The sequence below is a fragment of the Opisthorchis viverrini genome (assembly GCF_000715545.1).
Source record: "Opisthorchis viverrini unplaced genomic scaffold opera_v5_81, whole genome shotgun sequence".
NCBI lineage: Eukaryota > Metazoa > Platyhelminthes > Trematoda > Opisthorchiida > Opisthorchiidae > Opisthorchis > Opisthorchis viverrini.
In genome coordinates this window covers 367,739-385,896 of record NW_008751736.1, presented here as the reverse complement: position 1 = coordinate 385,896, position 18,158 = coordinate 367,739, and the positions used below count along the sequence as shown (strand labels likewise).

The following is an 18,158-nucleotide window of genomic DNA, read 5'->3' as shown; positions in this document are numbered from 1 at the left end:
AAGAACTCTGGGGTATTGGTGGTAAGATCAATCAATTCAATTTATCAGCTATAAATCATGCACATTGGTTTCGGCTGCTACAGTTTCAGTCACTGGAAAACAGGAGTGTGGGACGTACATCCAAGTTTGGAGGCAAAGGCATATCCAGTTTGTTCGGAAATTGGGTAGCTACGCATTGAAGGCGATAGCTTTGACGCACCAGCGCCACTGACTGCGCGACTGAACCATTTCCGCCAATGTCATTAAACACTGGTGATTTGAGTCCCGGGGTCGCCATCCAGGGAGGCAGCAGTTGCCCACCCAACTAAGTTTACTGGTTGGTGTTTTCGTACTTCGTTGCCAGGTCATACGCTGTTCACCTCTCGCTGGCTTCCACTCAGCATAGGACTGGGAAAAAAGAGGTCTGTGAGGCAGACGGTCTTTTGGCATACGGAGTACATGCCCCAACCAGCGCAACCTATGAAGCGTGAGTAATTCATCTATCCTTTGTCCTAAGACCATCTGGCGTACCTCAGTATTGCTAATCCAATATTCCCACCAGACCTCACCAATGCCTCGGAGACACCGATGGTAAAACACGGACGTCTTCCATATGTCCTCTGTACGTAGAAGCCACGTTTCTGATCCATAGAGCAGTATGGAATTCAACACCGCAGTGCAAACTCTTCCCTTGACAGACAGACCCACGTCACGTCGGTGCCATAGTTATCGGAGGTTGGCAAAAGTTGCCATGGCCTTTCCGATTCCAGAAATAATCTCATCTCCAGCCAGTCCAGCGGAACTTATATAGCTGCCCAGATAAACAAACTTATCTACCTCGTCGATTGGCTCACCGGCAAGCATGAGGTGTGGTTTGATCCCACTCAGTCTTGTACAGGTGTGAAGGGCATGTCGAGCCGTGCATTAGTTATTTAGGTTATTTACAATCGTTTGCATTTGGGAAGTATCTGAACCAAGAAGAGCAATATTGTCTGCATACTCATCTATGAGGGAACGTCCCGGGAGCATTTCGACTCCTGAGGTTTCAGAGGCAGGTAGCATACTGTAAGGCAACTGGCACCATCAAATCTGCGACCCTGCATTTAGAACCCTTGAACTTTCCCCTGGGAAGGTTCCACCTACCGGTCGCGTGTGATGAATTTCAAGTGATTCTGGAAACACGAAAAATCACCTCCGTTCACTTTCGCTATGCGGGCAAACGAGGTTATTCGATAAACAAGGGAATCTGTGACCACAGACATAATCGGTTTTGCTCCATTTATCCGATGAGTTTTATTCAGGATGAAGCGCTTGATGGAATTCTTTTAGGAACTAACCGCTGGGTTAGTCGCGTGCTGTGTAGGTCAGTTGGCCGACTTCTTCGAGGAGCCCCTTCCGCACCTCATGAAGGGTGGAAACGAGACAGGGGTGAAGTATGAAGGACATTACCAGCAAACCCAGCTGTGCTCATCGCAGCCCTCTCCTGCATAGAGATCCCGAGACGGAACCGAAACACTGTCGGACAGGGAGGCCTAGTCGCGCAGGCGTCCTAATATGTTTGGTGTTTAGATCTGAAGTACGAAGCCAACTTCGAGTATAAAGCTCGATAGAACTGTAGTAGTACTTAATAACCAATACAGACCAACAAAATTAGGAAAAAACCGATACCAAAGATCAGCTATCCAGTGAAGTGCCTTGAACTGGAAGAGTGATGTCTCGAACCCGTCCAAATTGATGTTCAGTTCCCCAGACCCATGGAGCTCTCACCAACATAAGTTAGGCGACGTTAGCAGTGACTCAGAATGCTCGTCCGAGGTCTTGTTGATTAGTTTCACATCTGAATTGGGAGTCTGTCCTCTTCTGGAGTGCACATCCTCAAGGAGCGAATGACTACATAAGCTAAGGTGTGCACTGCTCTTGAGGACTACATTTACCTAATGAGCAGTGTTCATGGTAACATCTACCTGCGCAGCCGCATGGATTGTCATCAACGACAGCATGACATCCGTGTTCAGCACCACCGATGTTTAGCGAAACATGATTTACTTGAAAGCCTTAATATGAAGAAAAGGGACTTAGTGCTAGCGAACTACAATGTTTCGAGATGCCTACACTTCCAGACACCTGTTCGGGCAATCTGGACAGAAACTCACAACAAGAACGCCACTGACACTGGTTGGCATCCATATTTCGCACCATCTCCAACCGGGCGCAGTGGGGAGCACGCGGTCCTCATCCTGGAAGGCAAATAGGCACTCAAACGCTCTGTAAACTCCTTCACACCCTTCTGCCATGTCAAGGGTTGGCCAACTCCCCGCTTCCGACACTATGAGTTGGGCAAACGACGGTTCGGCATACGCAACATATGTCCCAAGCCGCACGCAGGTTACCGGTATCAACACAGTACCGTTCCTTGGTCATGGATAGGTTTGAATCACTACGTTAGAGGGCCTTCTTCCGAAACAGGGCGTCCGGTAAAATATCCGCCGTCCAGACGAAGAGCTCTCATGTTAGAGATGCAACTTCGTCAATGCCATTTTCAATGTTTTCACCCAATGCCATTTGGTGAAGCGGCAGCTCATGTTCCTCCAAAAAGAACGAATTTAATCGACTGGAAGGAGACTCGGTCACCAGGATAAAAACGCTATAATTCCCTGGAAAATAAAAAAAACTGGCAAACTGGTCCCTGAGCATATTACTGGACAAGTGTAGGGCCAAATTGCACAGCTACGAACCAGTAATCCCATTGAAACGCCAACCTTTCAGTTGCTGGGTTTGAACAACCCTTTTAATAAGTCAAGGGTATAATACAACAAAACAGTATATTCCATTGCATGGAGAACATGAAGTTTCAAGACGTTGTACTTCAGCAGAGAAAAGTGGTCCGATGGCGTTCGTCGAACCGGGTCCAAAGATCACAGTGATTACAAACCATCACCATGCAGTAAGACAGGCACCCTGACAAAACATTCACAGCCTTTTGGCTAAACTGCTCCACAGACCACTCGGTGTAAAACGAAACTATCGCGAAGAAAAATACATACAGAACAACGAAGCACCGGAAAACCACCTGTACAGCTGTATAAAACGGAGAGCAACAAAAAAAAATAGAAGAGGTATTGGTGCATACAAGTAGCAGAGGGAGCAACACAGAGACGTTCGCCCTGATAACATCCGGAAATGGGGTCTCGTAAATGAAACAAGTGTTGAACTGCAAAACAAAATTTCGGCAGAGTCCAACAGACGACAATCCGTCCAAAGATAACGGTGGAAAAATATTTGCAAATGTATCATCCTTCATTGTGCGCACGGAGAGAGTAGATCACAAACATCGTGAGCCCACAAAATGAATTCGGAATTTCAAGAATAAGCACAGTTGGCGCGCAGTTTCGATTGTTACACATTACAGCTCTGAATGCGGCGGCTCGTCTGAAATAGAAATGAGTAGACAAAATGAGAGCTTGGTCATCAATAAGGAACCAAGACGCAAAGCGAGACCATACATCACGGAATGAAAAACTGGCGTAGTCAGGCACTTGGGACCACAAGCACTAAATTTCACCCGTTTTCGCGTGGAAATGGCTATTCAAGTGACATAATACCTCTTCCCGAGACAGGTTATCCTACAGAAACAACAAGGGTCTTATTCACGGCATCCATTTTTCAAGTAGGACTGTAGTCTCGATGAATATATATCCTGAAACGCACCTTTATGCAACAACAACCCAGTTGTGACAACCACATGCACTGAAGGCCAGTTATGCTTGTTGTCACGAATACACAGGACAAACAGAAAGAATATTCATCCGACCCAAGTCCTCTCATGTTTTCCTCTCCCCCTAGCTGGTTTTCCGATTAATCTATTCGAATGAAGTTTTTTCTAACGATCGTGAGAATTACGCTTGTTGCAAATCTAAATTCACTTTAATTTGGAATAATGTTTCCACAACAGACTATGGCCCCTACTTGCTTGTTCCATACTTGTTTGCATATTGGTACTAGCTTGGTATGGAAGTATCTGTATTTCTTGAAGTGACTGCGTTGACAATGTTGAATGTAGACACATCAGCGCGGTCACAGCCACTTTACTGCTGGACCAGAGCATTGGTATGTTCGGACGAGGTAATGTCGGTCACCTGCGCAAATTTTATTGGAAACAGCTTCCTGCACCCCCCACTACAGCAGTCTTCAACACAGTAATACGCCTTTTCATTCACATATCAGTGCATGAGGGCAAGAAAAGACACCATAACAGCAGAGATTGAATTCCAATGGTTCACGTATCCCGTCAGCTGTTCACATATAATCAGAACCAAGGATATGGCAGGATAACGAACAGATAATTCAACGAACACACAAGCCAGTGAAAAGACTAAGGCGAGCAAATGTTATCGTCGTACGGCAGAACACGCTCGATAAAAGTATTGTGCTTGCAGACATGTTTCAATGTCGGCCATACCGAGCCACAAATTCCGGTTGTTTGAGCCGGTTGAGTTTGTGGCGGCGAATTGCAGCGGCTTAAGCAAAGCGTAACAGACAGCTGTTTTCTTGGCAGTTTATGACTAAATACCTGCTCTGGTTCTTTGAAATCATTGCAATCCAGCAAGTGGCGAGCACTTGCGCTGGAAGGGACTCTCGAAGGATTAACGATTAAGTGCTCCAAAAGCCTAGTCTCTCGGCTCATCCAACTTACTTGCTACCGCAAATGGAGCGGGACAGTAATATACGGGAGGAGGTAGCCAAACAGTCTGGTTTGTCTAGCTTGGTTTCTGTAATCAGTCGTCATGTTCTGTTGACCGCTTCCTAAACAAAGCAACACTGAACCCTCACGTGAAGGGTTGGCTCAGTCACCGCTGTACAAGTCTATTATTCGGGTCTCCTTTGAGTGTTAATGCGATAATGTTCTTAAGGGACAGTGTCTCGCTTCTCTTTCTATCCACCAGGCTATCCGTACTATTTGATGAAGCTGTTGGGATTGGTGTTTATCCAGCAGAACAGCTGAAATTTGTTTCTACAGCAAACACGCCTTGTGTCAAGGATCGTAAGTTAAAATATCTACCATAGAATATCAACTTAATGAGTGGCCCATCTTCAAGTTTCACCGTTCTACTCTTGGTGTTTTATCACATCGGAAACGAACCAGCTTCTTTGAATTTCCATTGCAACTTTATGGACTGTGGCGTTTGTGAGTCAGTGACAACTTGATTCGCCAGATCAAAAATTTCAGCCATGAACCATAAAACATTGAACAAGTGCAGTTATAAATGTTCCAACTGAGCCACAACATCTATAGGGTCAAATTACCGGTAGTTTGTTTTCTTTCTTTAACCAGGATTCCGATTGTATGCAAACAACTGACGAGATACCCGAAATAGTTGAATTCAATCCATTCCGTTATAAGGTTACTTCCTTCTCTACAATGGTCTACATGAGTTACCAACATTTTGCTGCACAGAAATCCTACAACTTTGAGGGAGTCAATGGAGCCGTGGTGTACTTGTGGAATGGAAGCGATAGGAGTCATCGCATTGTGTCCGTAAAACATGAATCTTTTAATTTTGATAATGAGCCTGTGACACACAGTCCCATTTAGGAGCGAAGAGATGAGGCGCCAGACTTTAGAGCTTGGAACCCTCGGGTACAGGCTTGCTAAAGCGTATGGTGAAATCCACAAGGCATTACTGACCATGTGCACGTTTGAATCAGTCGAATTCTTTTCGAAGTAGCATGTCAAATTCTACAGACTGAGGTGACTGGAGTGTGCATTCCAATGTTTCGCGCTGTATTTGAAGTAGGGTCCTGGCTTCTTAGTTCAGTGATAGCACAATGACTGGACGAGACGAGAAGCGAGTGAGGCAACAAACTTCGATGGACTGGCGTCACTGACGGAAAAACAATCTCTAGCAGGGACCTAATCAGGCCAATTTATCAATAGCAATCCAGGTCATCTATCGGACTACTCCTAATCGATTGAAGACCACTTGATATCTTATTTTGAATGTGCTAAAACAAGCACGAATACAACTTTTTACACGGACGACCATTCCATTGTGTCAATCAGCCTCCCTGTTGACCGTTGCTCCATCACGAAAACTTGACAACCACTTAGTAGAAATGATACGGCTACCTCCAACCTCATTGTCGGTCTTTCGTTTTTCGATTAGCTGTTATTTTTTAACCACAAAGCCCGAAAACAAGGTTGTTGAAAGCGATCGTTCGCTGAGCTATGTTCTTCATACCGATGGGAATATTTGGTCAGATGGAAGCGGTCTGCAATCTGGGCCGGGCAAGAGACGTGGCAACTCCGATCTGTGACATTTATGAAGCCCGCCCATCCGCTCCTGGTTGCTCACGGTAAATTAAGTGAGCAAACTAAATAGAGTAGTCCTTCTGTAAGCATACTCCAACAACACTCAAATCTTTCTAGAGGAAACCGTTTTAGGACAGGACCTCCTGTTATCCTCTTGGCTAATCAATAAGAAAGATGCTGCCAATCGGTCTGGACTGAATGTTCCGGTGGATCCGAAACTTGTTTCTCTGATGCGGAAATGAGAACAGACAAAACTTCCCACTGTTCAACTTGTCATAACACCGAGGAAGCCAATCGGGTCATTGAAGGGACCCACGGTTAGATCTCGAAAAAGACAGATTGCCCGTGTTAGCCACCTTGTTGTGAGAGAGTATGGCTAGCCCTGATGACAGATTATTTGACGCACTTTCAATAATGATGATGAGGTGATCGGTTGCGTAATAAGTAGTTTCCTGGAGGTTTAAATACACAAGAAAAGCAAACAGACCGTAAACGCGTGTTCACACTCCAAGTTCAGAAAGACAGAGGCAACAGGATGGATGGACAAGGACAGAGAAGCACAAGATGTCTGTCCGTGCGACTGACCACATTATTTATATGCTTGTACGAAGGATTTTTTACGCTAGGATAACCAATCTGTGCCATTTATAGAGTCAAATGCCACCCAAATTGATGGCGTAGGCGCCTCTGTTTGCTTACACAGAGCTGGTACCGGATCTTGCGAATTGTCCTCCTGACAGAAGACAGCTTTCGTACTCTAAATCGGTACAGTTGTGACGGTACCGGCAATGACCGGCTCCCATTTTCTCCTCTATCGTTTAAGGAAATGAGTCGCAGAAAACAAGGACGGGTAAGGTTGGTCACCGGTGGAACGCTAGATCGCACATTATACACCGCCTGTATGAGTAGTGAAACCAGATGACAGTCGATAGCGAGTGTGTGTGCGAAACCGATCATTTCGAAAGTCTCCCAAATCCATTGTCTTTGTAAACTAAAACAAAACAATAATACGGAGGCGGACAGATGAAAACAATAGGGGTTACCTTTAGGAGTAGCCGGTGGCGGTGCGGCTGTGGTCTCCTGACTGTCCGGTTGCTGAGTCTCTGAAGATTCGGTATCTTTAGGGGCTTCATCAGCTAAAAGTTGAGAGAAAAATACAGTACTAGGATAGGGAATTGTAAGAAAAAAACACGGGTCAGAACGGACAAGTGTTCCCGTAAGACAGAGCAGCATGTGAGACACAGGCTATTAACCAGAAGCATGACGTTGGGGACTTAGCTTATTCTTAAAAGAAGATTCATAGATGGCGCCAACCGAGCTAGACGGATCACACAGCAATTTTCGGAAACAAGTTAAATGTAGTATCACACAGGGCAACTCACTTGTCTGTGGCTTCGTTTCTTGCTGTTGTTGATGTTCTGTGTAGAGTTTGAGCAGACGCGCCATTTCGCCTTGCCAAGCTATGAGTTTTCTGTTCAAATATAGTAGTTCTCGCTTCAGCTGTCGCTGTTTATCTTCGAACTCGGAGACCAAAACCGGAGGTCGTTCGGTCAAGGGAGTTTCTGCGAGCTTCTGATTGGACTGGTCGAACCAAGCCTGATGGTCGAGGAAATCAAAATGGAACGCGTATGCGAACAGATAAACCCGGTCTCTTACTCAGTAGACAGGCAAATATTGGGAAGTCGTTCGATAGTCCGAACTGTAGGGCAACGGCGTAAGACAACTTTACAGGTGAACTGCTCAGAGAGTCGGAAACCTACTCTTCTGTCTGATTTTGGAACGAATGCGCTAGCTAGCTGACCGCTGAACATGCTTGCATTCTTCACGTTATTACTCGCCATTTGTTCGGATCTCTTACAGGCGTTTTATACGATACATCAACTAATGTCATGACTTCAGAGAGAACAACGTTGTCGCTATAGGGATTTCACCTGTTGAGGATTTTGGGATACAACCAACGGATTCATTTTTAGCTCACATTCAGAGGTGCTGGGATAGCAACTCTACCAAGAAAACAGAGGCTACTTTTCAAGAATTCACGAAAAGCCTTCCAAGTAACATTTCTATGGAATCTCGGAAAAAACCACCAGCAGCTCCTTTAGAGTGCAACACTTTTCCCCGAGGATTGATTTCAATCCACCTATTGAGAAACACAGGAAAAACTGTGTTTCAAGGACAATTTTGAATAGAGTGCAGTCAGACGCTTTCAGAGGTTCGAAATCGCTCAGAACCTGTGAAACGGAAAATTCATAGTTGAAAACTTGAACATGCTGTCAGACTCAACAAATGTTGGTCTTATGTCAATGTTGAAATGCAGAGCATCAGACTTCCCCTTTAAAGTGAATCGATGAGAATGGTACTCCCCACGTGAGTTGTTAGCGTTAGATAAAGTACTCACTGTTAGCTGATTTGAAAAAACTCTAATAATCTCACTGCGAAAGAGCAAAGGTAACCCTTTTGATGCCCCTTCTTCGACCTGAACACAGGGGAGAGATAAAAGCAGTCCATTCAATAAACAGTGTTAACCACAAGACATTCACAGCAAGTATCCGGGGGGTACCTGTGTATTACTGATCAAATCTTCCAGGGTTTTCTGTTCCGAGTCGGTGAAAACTGGAGGCCAAGGAAGGTTGTCCATTGTTTTTGTTGTATTCTCAACAGTAGCATTGCCTTCAGAACTTGTTTGGTTCTTGGTCAGCTCATCCGCGTGTGTTTTCAAGCGTATCATTGTGTCGCGCATCACGCCCAAGAAGTTCACGGCCTCTGTTAGCGACTCATTCAAAGCTTGTATCGCCTTGGGTCGGTGTTCAGCCTCTTTTACACGCAATTCGATCGGCAACAATAGTTTGCGAATATCACTAAGTTTTTCTTCAAATTTCTGAGAACCGGAAGAAACAGGGAAAATATGGACCAAAGTAAGTTTCGCTCACACAGTCACCCAGCACAGCCTTCATACTCTTCATCAAAATAAAGCAACCAACCGAGAACCTATTCGTCGTTGAGAATTACAAAAACCTGTTTGACAAAAACAATCTGTTTTGTATGTCTAACGGGTGCGGGAAGCAATCACTTGCGTGGCTCCTAGGTGTGTGTGGTCTTCATTGTTCCGACCTGAAAACACAGGTATCAACAAATCAAAGTGTGATCGAGGCTCAACGGATGGGCGCCAAGTCTGGCGAAGTGCGGATTAGACCAACTAGAATGAATCAATATTTCATTTCACTTGCGTTTCGCTAAATGATGAACAATACAAGTGCGAATCACCTAGCGTCGAGCAGTGATCCAGTTTATAAACCATAAGGGAATAATACGACACAAAGCCTGAATAAAACCCTCAGCCTACAGGTCAATGTATGTTGAATAGCATAGAAGCACCGTGCGGCCGTTTCATACTTGTTGCAAACCGTAAGCGGCTTTTGTCTCACGGATATCTGCGGAAGTCCGGGACCGCTAGCAGTCCAATATCATACATTTTGGCCGAAAATGGTTGATAATTACTGTGACTGGTTCACACCACACAATCACCCGTTGACCTCGAAACACGACTGCTTGGATGGCTCACGAAAACGAGACGTTGTCTTCTCTGAGTAGTGGCATGAGTGGCCAACAGCGAGTTAATCGCAATGTTGGCTAGTCACACCAGGTCGAACAGTACAGTACTTATGCCCTAGCCAGGAAGTCGCCGGCTACGGCCCCTTCCCTAGGAATTAGGAATATTCAAACAACTGATGGTTCCCAACAAGGATGAAACAGCTGTAAAATGCTTTTAGGCTTTTAAGCATCTGGAGAATGATAAAACCGAGGCAAAGAAGCTCAGTGAGGCGATGAAGGCAGTAGGTAGAACACTACCGAATTCCTACAAGCCATTGTCTTCCACCCAACTTCACCAAACAACCGATGTGAACATAGAGACAAGTGACTCACCTCGCGTGGTGTTGTGATACTCTGCTCTTCGTACCATTCGTTGTGTGCGGTTAAAAGCTGATTCAAGGCCGACAACTCATCGGCTGTTGAATAGGATCCGTAAATCTCTGACTGAACTTTCTCACGCGTTGAGAACAGAGTGGACTCCAATTCGTTCATAGCACGTTCCAGGTCGCGCTTTTCCTGGTCGGCTTGACGGAAATCGTTCAGCCTAAGTGAAAAGGCAACAATTGGTGAGTCAGACAGAATGACATTAGGAGCGCATGAGCGTATGCCCAAATTCCGTATGCGAACTATTCGAAGTTAATAGTGAACTATAACGACCAATCAACAGTACGACAACTCTACTGGCTAAGCCTGCTTGGTCAATAGACTGACAACAAAGTAGACAGTCTGTTTCCCTATTCTCAGCGTTCAGTGGTCTCATCTGTTAAGAGATGAAGTGGAAAGCGTGAACATCTAAGGGCGCGTCATCGCCGTTATTGCCAACAACAGTGACCATGAGCATTCATGCTTCGAGAGTGTCATGAAAACAAAAGAACGAACGGGTAAATCAGGTGAATAGAAACGGGTTCCGGTGCCCGTCATCTCTAGTTAAGTGCGGGCAGCAATGCATTTCGGATGCCAGACCAACCCTTCCTAACTGCCTTTGTGATTATGCATGTCTATATTGGGTGAGGAAAAAATATAGACCTTCCCTCAAAGTTCTAGTATCCTTCAACATCGCGGCGTACAAACCAAAGGGAGGCTGAATAACGGTTTAGAGTCAATTCATCTATAAGTGTAATCCAGATATACTTTAGGAGATCCGGGCCGAAGACAGCTCGAAGAGTGTTAAAAAGATTCAGCGCCGTGTGGTGTATAATGGGGAGTTTTTTAATTACAAAGTCAAAACACAACGTGATGGAATAGGTTGTTTTAATCCGACGTTTCGGTTGCCGTGGACAGCCTTTCTCAAGGATTTCTACAATCAACTGAATATGAGCCAAATGCACCGACATTTGGGTCCATTACCGTGTTCAGTGATTGATGCATCCCTGTGATCAGTTGCGGGGCCACGAAATCCCCCATGGGTTTGAGAAATAGATAGGCGCTACGATCCATCTAAGACATAGGGGAGCCGACCTACACAAACGGGATTCCCTGACCTCACGTGTAGAAGCATACAGTTCATAGCCGAGTGTCGTTGGAACATTACGAGGGGGCATCGTTGCAACCTTGTAATTAACGGATGGGGTTTTTGACGGGCAAACGATAACCATGGCGCCTTGGCGTGGCCATTTGTTGGGGAGGTTGGAGGCGTACCAGGAACAAAGTTAGCCATTCCTGAGAATGCTGTCTCCCCAGCTACAATAAGGGTCTAATGTTTCGAAGCCAAATTGCAGAAAAGCAGGAATGATAGGGGGCTCCAATTGAACCAATCCCTACGAAGTAACTCACCCGATCATTCTAAACATGTATGTCCTTTGAAAGCACCCGTATCAGAAGGAGACAGTAAACAAATCTAAGCCCGGGGACGAGATGGCTCAGGTGATTAGAGCGCAATTTATTGACCGGAAGGTCCGTGGTTCGAACCCGACCTCTGCCACTCGACTTCCCCCGTTTAGGCTTGGGCAACCTGGCAGCATCCCAGCCCTCGTGCTTCCTTCTGGTGGCATGGCAACTAGGCACCGAAAGGGTGTTACAGCTAAATGATTATCTTTTTTATTTTTAAATCTAAGCCCTTGCTAGTTTGTATACTGTGCCAACACATGTCATCGCCAAGGTCATGGAACATTCCGAGCAGCTAGCAAACCACGCCAAAAATGCAACTTTTCTGAAGGAAACCACCACCTGTAGAAGGATTAACGATAAAAAATCAGCCACACTATTACACCTAAGTGCAAGCACCCTCAGCACTAAACGACGATCTAATTGGTCGGAAAAGTCCATGCTAATCGATAAAAGCCGCTGTGGACAACATCATGAAGGGTGTGAATAAGAAACGTCGACGCTCTCTTGAGTTTAGCTGAAATGAAAAGTCCGACCATATCTCACACGTACCCATCGGTGTACCAATCAATGCTTATTGGAATACGACTGGGACGTTACATTCTCCCACGACAAATGGAATAAATAGTACAACTATGCTGTAAGTGGTACAACTAATGAACAGCGTCCCCGATCGAAGTTGGACCAATTTAGGGACTGACAATGTTGAGAAGTATGTGAAGTTCGAGTATACCACCCAGTTGTGGATTTTTTAACCGAATTCGGCAAGTATTTCGTTTGCAGTCGAGGAGACATCTGTTAGTTCCTCTCCTCGATTCTCATTGTTTTACGCCAAATGACCAACCCGCTAACTGACTTTAAAGACGACACCGAGTGCGTAGTATGGTACCTCAAAGTCGGCATCAGTATCTTGTGTGAATCCTTGGTGAACCTTGGGCGCGTTGTTCCTTATTTCTACCTTACGTTCCCCTTGGAACACTTTCGGGGTAATCTCACATTAGGCCGCGTCCGGTGACAACGCTGTTGTGGACTTGTCGAGAGAGCGACAACAGGTTGGGCTCCCGTAACTACAAATCAGGGAACAATCTGTGAACATCGATCTCGGACAAACCCGGCCTGCCCATCTTGTGGAGTCCAGCTGAATATCGAGGCTGAGGTGTAATCTCTCAATCCCTGGCATTAATCAGCAAGTTTCGCTGCTATCAAACCATAGCAACACGACGCAAAGTGAAGTCAGGTATAAAGAAACATCGCACTTTCCCAAAATGTGGTTCAACTAACTAATCCAAGCGCCGTCAGAAAACCTACAGGACACCGCAGCACGTCATTTATCTGCCGGGCCACCTGTCGTATCTTTTGGGTCGTAAGTGGGATGAAACACGGTATAACACTTAACCGATTTAAATCTCCAAGCCGTTGCCCTGTGACGCGATTGTCAGGTATGTTCATTTCGATTACGTCCACAAAGTATACAGTTCCCAACCAAAATGCCTCCAGATCACGAAAAAGGCTTATGGGAAGAGTGCTGAGCGATCGGTCACAAAACTCTGGCTAGTAGCTCCACGGGGTTGACGTTGCCTATTACTTCTCGCTCTTTGTTCGAGCACACATTTCGGCAATGCATAGAAGTTGACCACAACAGCTGAATTCTAGCGTTCAGGCCAGACTGTCTCTCACAAATCAAGTCAGTCTTCGCCTAAAACAGAGACATCCGGTACTGATGTTCCGCTGTCGAGCGTCGATACTCTCGACATTCAAGTCCATTGACGAGTGAACCGTTGGAAACCGAACGAGGGTAGGATCGGTAAGGCGACTGACATGCACAGCGGCAACTTCTAACAACCCTCGCATAATTTGATCAAGTGAAGTAAAAACTACACTCACTTTTGTTTGAAGACCGCCCTATGGTCATCTGTGGGAGCATTGGCATCCACATGTACCAGATCGAAGTTGACACGTTCGGTAAAAGGCAATGGTTTCTGGAAACAATAAGTATTACCATGAGAAAATGTGGGGATGCAGACGACAATATCTATCTAAGGCACAGTGGAGACACAAAGCAGGGCCAGTGAGTAACTAGAGCACCGTGGCTGGCACAGGGAATGAGGCAAATGGACGATTCAAACATGCACAGGGATGTAGCACACATAAGGGGACAAAGGTCACCTTGGTAACAACAGGAGTCTTGACTTCTTTTGTGGCAGAAGAGGTCGAGGTGTTGTTGTTGGCCTGAAAAAGGTGATGAGACGAACAGAGGTACACGAAGATGTTCCGGAACATGTGTGCTAACAAGAGGAAATAGCACCTGAAAGAAAAGAAGCGAGTGGACTTTGAAGATGGCGTAGGACGAGCACATCCATTCTAACACCTGACCGTCCAATCAAACTTGAGGTCCTAATCGAAGGGCCTCGCCTCAGTCAAACGCACGCAGAGAAAACAGCGACGAGTAACGTCCCCACTACGTGGTAGGGTAACCTGCTATTCGAATATCCCGGCTGAATAGCAAATGTCATTTGTAGATGTCGGCAACCTGAGACAGACAAATTTCGTGACCGTCCTTGACTGTACAAGATCCGGGGTGAATTGTCAAAGCGGTCAGAGGCGAGTCACTTGAAGAAATCTGACGTCAAGTTTGTTAAAAGGATGTGTCGCGAGCCGGCTACGGACCAAAAGGGGCTTAACCTGATTGGACGAAATACGGACCAATCAGTACCTAGTGTTCTTAGCTCGACGCTCCTCTCCTTGTCAGGAAGCTTAAACTTGTGGATAATTCAATAGATATAGCTGTAGCCGGAAGGTTTGTCTCAGGCTACCGTGCATTTTGATTTAGTATTGGCGGATGGAACAGCAAGCCAAAGACAAACTTAAGGGATGAAATCCACAAGAAATCCTGAGGGTGATACGTGCGATGCTTTCTCCAGACTACATAATAAATGACGCAGGGGCCAGCACCTACAGTAATGTAATGTTCACTTTTGAAAACTTCGCAAAGCGTTTAGTGATTCCAACAAAATGAAATTTGCCCGAGGCTGACTATTTAAACGGTTTCTGGCGGTCCACCAGAATTAATACAATCTCCGGACATATTGGTATGGGGAGAGGCAAATAGGCGAGAGTATTCTCCCTATTTCACTGGGTTGTGTTCAACTCATTGCCAAAGTGTACAGGATCTTATGGTGAACACGCATTTAAGAATGCGGGTGCGGAAGAACGGACTCCGAGTGCGCCCATTGAAAGTGAAGCACTTTCGTCATCATCAGACATCATAGGTATCAACATCAGTGTTGACATTGACGCTTCACCGCCGTACAACCACACTCGACAGTGAGTGCTTTCTTTTAGCTGTTCTGTACAGACTTACTAGGGGTAATCTGAATACACTTTATGGGTATCGGGAGGTTTTATCCGTTTCTGCCATTGGTTTCGAACGGTCCCAACACAGGTAAATACCACGTATCAGGAAACATGGTGATCAATGGACCGATTTCTGTACTGGGTGAATAGTTGGATTTAACAATATCGACCTATCATGAATGACCAGAACCAGTCTACGCCGCGCGTAGCGGTGATCGTCAGGTTGATACTTACTGACCAGAAGCTCCGTGGTTCAAACGAAACCCCGACATCTCGACTGCTCCTGTCTAGGTTTGAGAAACCTGGCAGTAGCAAAGCCCTTGCGCTGCTTCGGGTGGGATGGCAGTCATGCACCGAAAGGGTGTTACAGCTGAACTTTTTTTATCAGCCACCACTTCGATAAAAACCAAAGACGAAATAATGAGCGGTTGAAAGAGTCAGATCGAAGTAGCATATCCATAACCCCAGAGTTCGTTAAACCCGATTTACGGCGAAGAAGAAACGTGTGACTGGATTTCCATCCAAATGGAGGGAAGTCACAAACTTTGAAACAGCTGACGAGTGCACTGGAGCTACAATGGATCCCTAGAGCACCGAGGTCTGTACGTGTGCACTATACCCAAATTACAGAAGAATGATGCGGAGTACTTCAGGAAACAGCGGGCGTATTCAAGAGAAAATGATTGGGGTACTGAAACACAGCAGACGAGTGTAGTGTTCAGTGACAAAAATATTGGCGCTGATGAACCAACTTAGCGCGTACACGATACAAGGTAAAAAAAAGCTGAATTCGAGCAATCGATCCACGACAGTTTGGAAGGCAATGTCCACGGACGAAATGAACCAAACGGCATTTCGCTCTAGCCAGCTCATGTATCGAGATCTCGGTCGACTTACATCTTTGATCATTATGACCGTGGATTGGTCTGCTCACAGAGGGGATAGAAATAAGATGAAAGGTTCTATTGGTATAATAGATTTGTGTACGGTCACAACTTCCGTACATAGCAGCGGCTTTCATTTCAGGCATCAGACACCTATGACAGGTAGCATTCCATAATCGTACAGAGAGCGTACAACTTCGGTATTGTTGCAAAATGCGATTAGACCAAAAATTTGATGGTAAGAGATCAACTGAAGTGCGATCCTCGCGAATGCAACCGCGTACAACTCAACATAGGTGACAATCAGAGAGTTTGGTCGAAAATATGGCTTCCACACACAATACTGTCCAAGAGAAACCCCTGTCACCCATGCAAAGTGTCCCTTCACGGACTTCAGGAGAAGCTGAAAATCCTCTCTACCAGTAGTAACCTCCCTTGAGCAGAGCGGAGTAACGTACAAAACCTATTAGGTGAACCGACCACATAGCACACCAATGTGTCAGCCAGAAGGCCTCGGTAGGAACGTTTGGTACGCTTGTCCTTAGAAGGTACACTAACCCAAACAGCTAACGATGTGCGAGGACGTATTTCCTGACTACAGCGAAAAACTGAGATCGTCAGCTAAGAGAAGGAAGAGGAAAACACAAAAAATTGAAAGTTTTGACTACTTAACCAACTAAAACTCAGTTTTAACTGACTCGAATGGAAATCTAAGCTAACCTAGTAGAACAGTTCAGAACGAAGAAAACTGGTATCAGATCGTCTACTCTCGCCACCCATTAAGCATACGCAGCAAAGTACGTAGATGATAAAATGAGTGCGGAGTGTGGCTTGAAAATTTGAGAAGAATCACCTCCAAGATGTACACCGTTCGAGTAAAAGCTTCTTATACATAGAAGTCCGGCTACTGCATCTGAATTGGAAGCACTCCACTGATATCCAGCTGTCGAGTGTCACGATTGTGTGAAAGAACCCTGAATGTTTGACAGAGGTCAGCAGGGCGACCTTTCTTGAGTAGCTACTTTGTTATCGATCAGGATACGGTATAGTTCACTTTGTTTTACAAAGGTTGACGTTAATGGTAAAAAAAATTGCAACACATAGCAAGCAACGTCTCCTCTCCACAATACATTAAGCAAACAATGCCGAATTCTTCGACAAACGAAACTAGATCACGCTCGACTTTACGAGCTGTTAGAAGATAACCGCGTGAATAAAAAAAAGGCCTGCATGATTGACCACGCGACGGCCGATATGGCATAAGAATATTGTTAGTGGTGTATGTCATGGTTGTACGAGGGCTGGGACATTGCCAAGGCGGCCACACCTAGAAAGGAGGACGATTGGGGTCCTCAACCAAAGCCTTTGGCTCAAAAGCCTAACCGCAAGGCAGCAGTGTTCGGCTGGAAATGCAAGTACATTACCATTTTTTACGGAACACGTCGCCATGCATGTTCCAACCCCCAGCCTGGAGGCCAAGAGACTGTGTTCGTCGGAACTCTACCCATGGAGACTTTGTGAGCATCGTGCGGACACTCCCCAGTATAGCTCAATGGGTCGCCGAGGTACACAAACCGTCCGGTCTCTTCGTGACCTACGGCAGTGAAGCATCAGTGCCAACACTGATGTTGCTGTCATTGGTGATGATGATGATGATGCATGATTGACCGTATGCACTTCCTTCCAAGGACGCCAACTTCCTCCACTGTCTGAGAGTCGGCCGAACAGCTGCACAGATCCGCACAGAGACAAAATGTGTGAAGTCATCGGGTAAATATTTCGGTTGCTAGCAACTTAATGAGACGCACTTTTTCATGACACCCACCGGAAGGACCAGTTTAAGCATTCGTAATTCTGCAGGGTAACTTCCAGATGTAAGGCTATCACTGACCAACAGAATGCGAACAAATAGCGGAATAGTGCATGTCAGAAGACCACATTCTGCCGCCAAAAAACGTAATTTGGAGAACACAATGAAAGGGCTGCCTAAGGGATGACTATGGACAATCAATTATAGTCATTAAGGGTGAAGGAGCCAATAACTGTCCATAGAAAACTTACTAGCGTCAGTTTCAATCTCAACCAGGACTTACATTATCTCCGATGGACTTTGTGTCTGTCGTGTTCGTGGACGAAGTATTGTTGGTCTGAGTTTCAGCGGTACTATTTGAACCGGTCTCTGGGACGGTTTGTTCAGATTCAGTGCTACTTCCACC

At 45.6% G+C, this 18,158-nt stretch overlaps 1 protein-coding gene across 1 annotated transcript in view; it reads right to left on the bottom strand.

The window, feature by feature from the left end:
* Positions 1 to 2,792: 2,792 nt before the first annotated feature.
* Positions 2,793 to 18,158, bottom strand: part of T265_04694 (hypothetical protein) — a gene marked incomplete at both ends in the record, with an annotated part of 53,518 nt that continues 38,152 nt past the window's right edge. The window contains 7 exons of the mRNA XM_009169498.1: positions 2,793 to 3,408; positions 7,333 to 7,425; positions 7,672 to 7,885; positions 8,850 to 9,167; positions 10,214 to 10,424; positions 13,589 to 13,683; positions 13,871 to 13,933. Of these exons, the coding sequence (XP_009167762.1) occupies positions 3,383 to 3,408; positions 7,333 to 7,425; positions 7,672 to 7,885; positions 8,850 to 9,167; positions 10,214 to 10,424; positions 13,589 to 13,683; positions 13,871 to 13,933 (1,020 nt within the window). The remainder of the gene's footprint in view (positions 3,409 to 7,332; positions 7,426 to 7,671; positions 7,886 to 8,849; positions 9,168 to 10,213; positions 10,425 to 13,588; positions 13,684 to 13,870; positions 13,934 to 18,158) is intronic.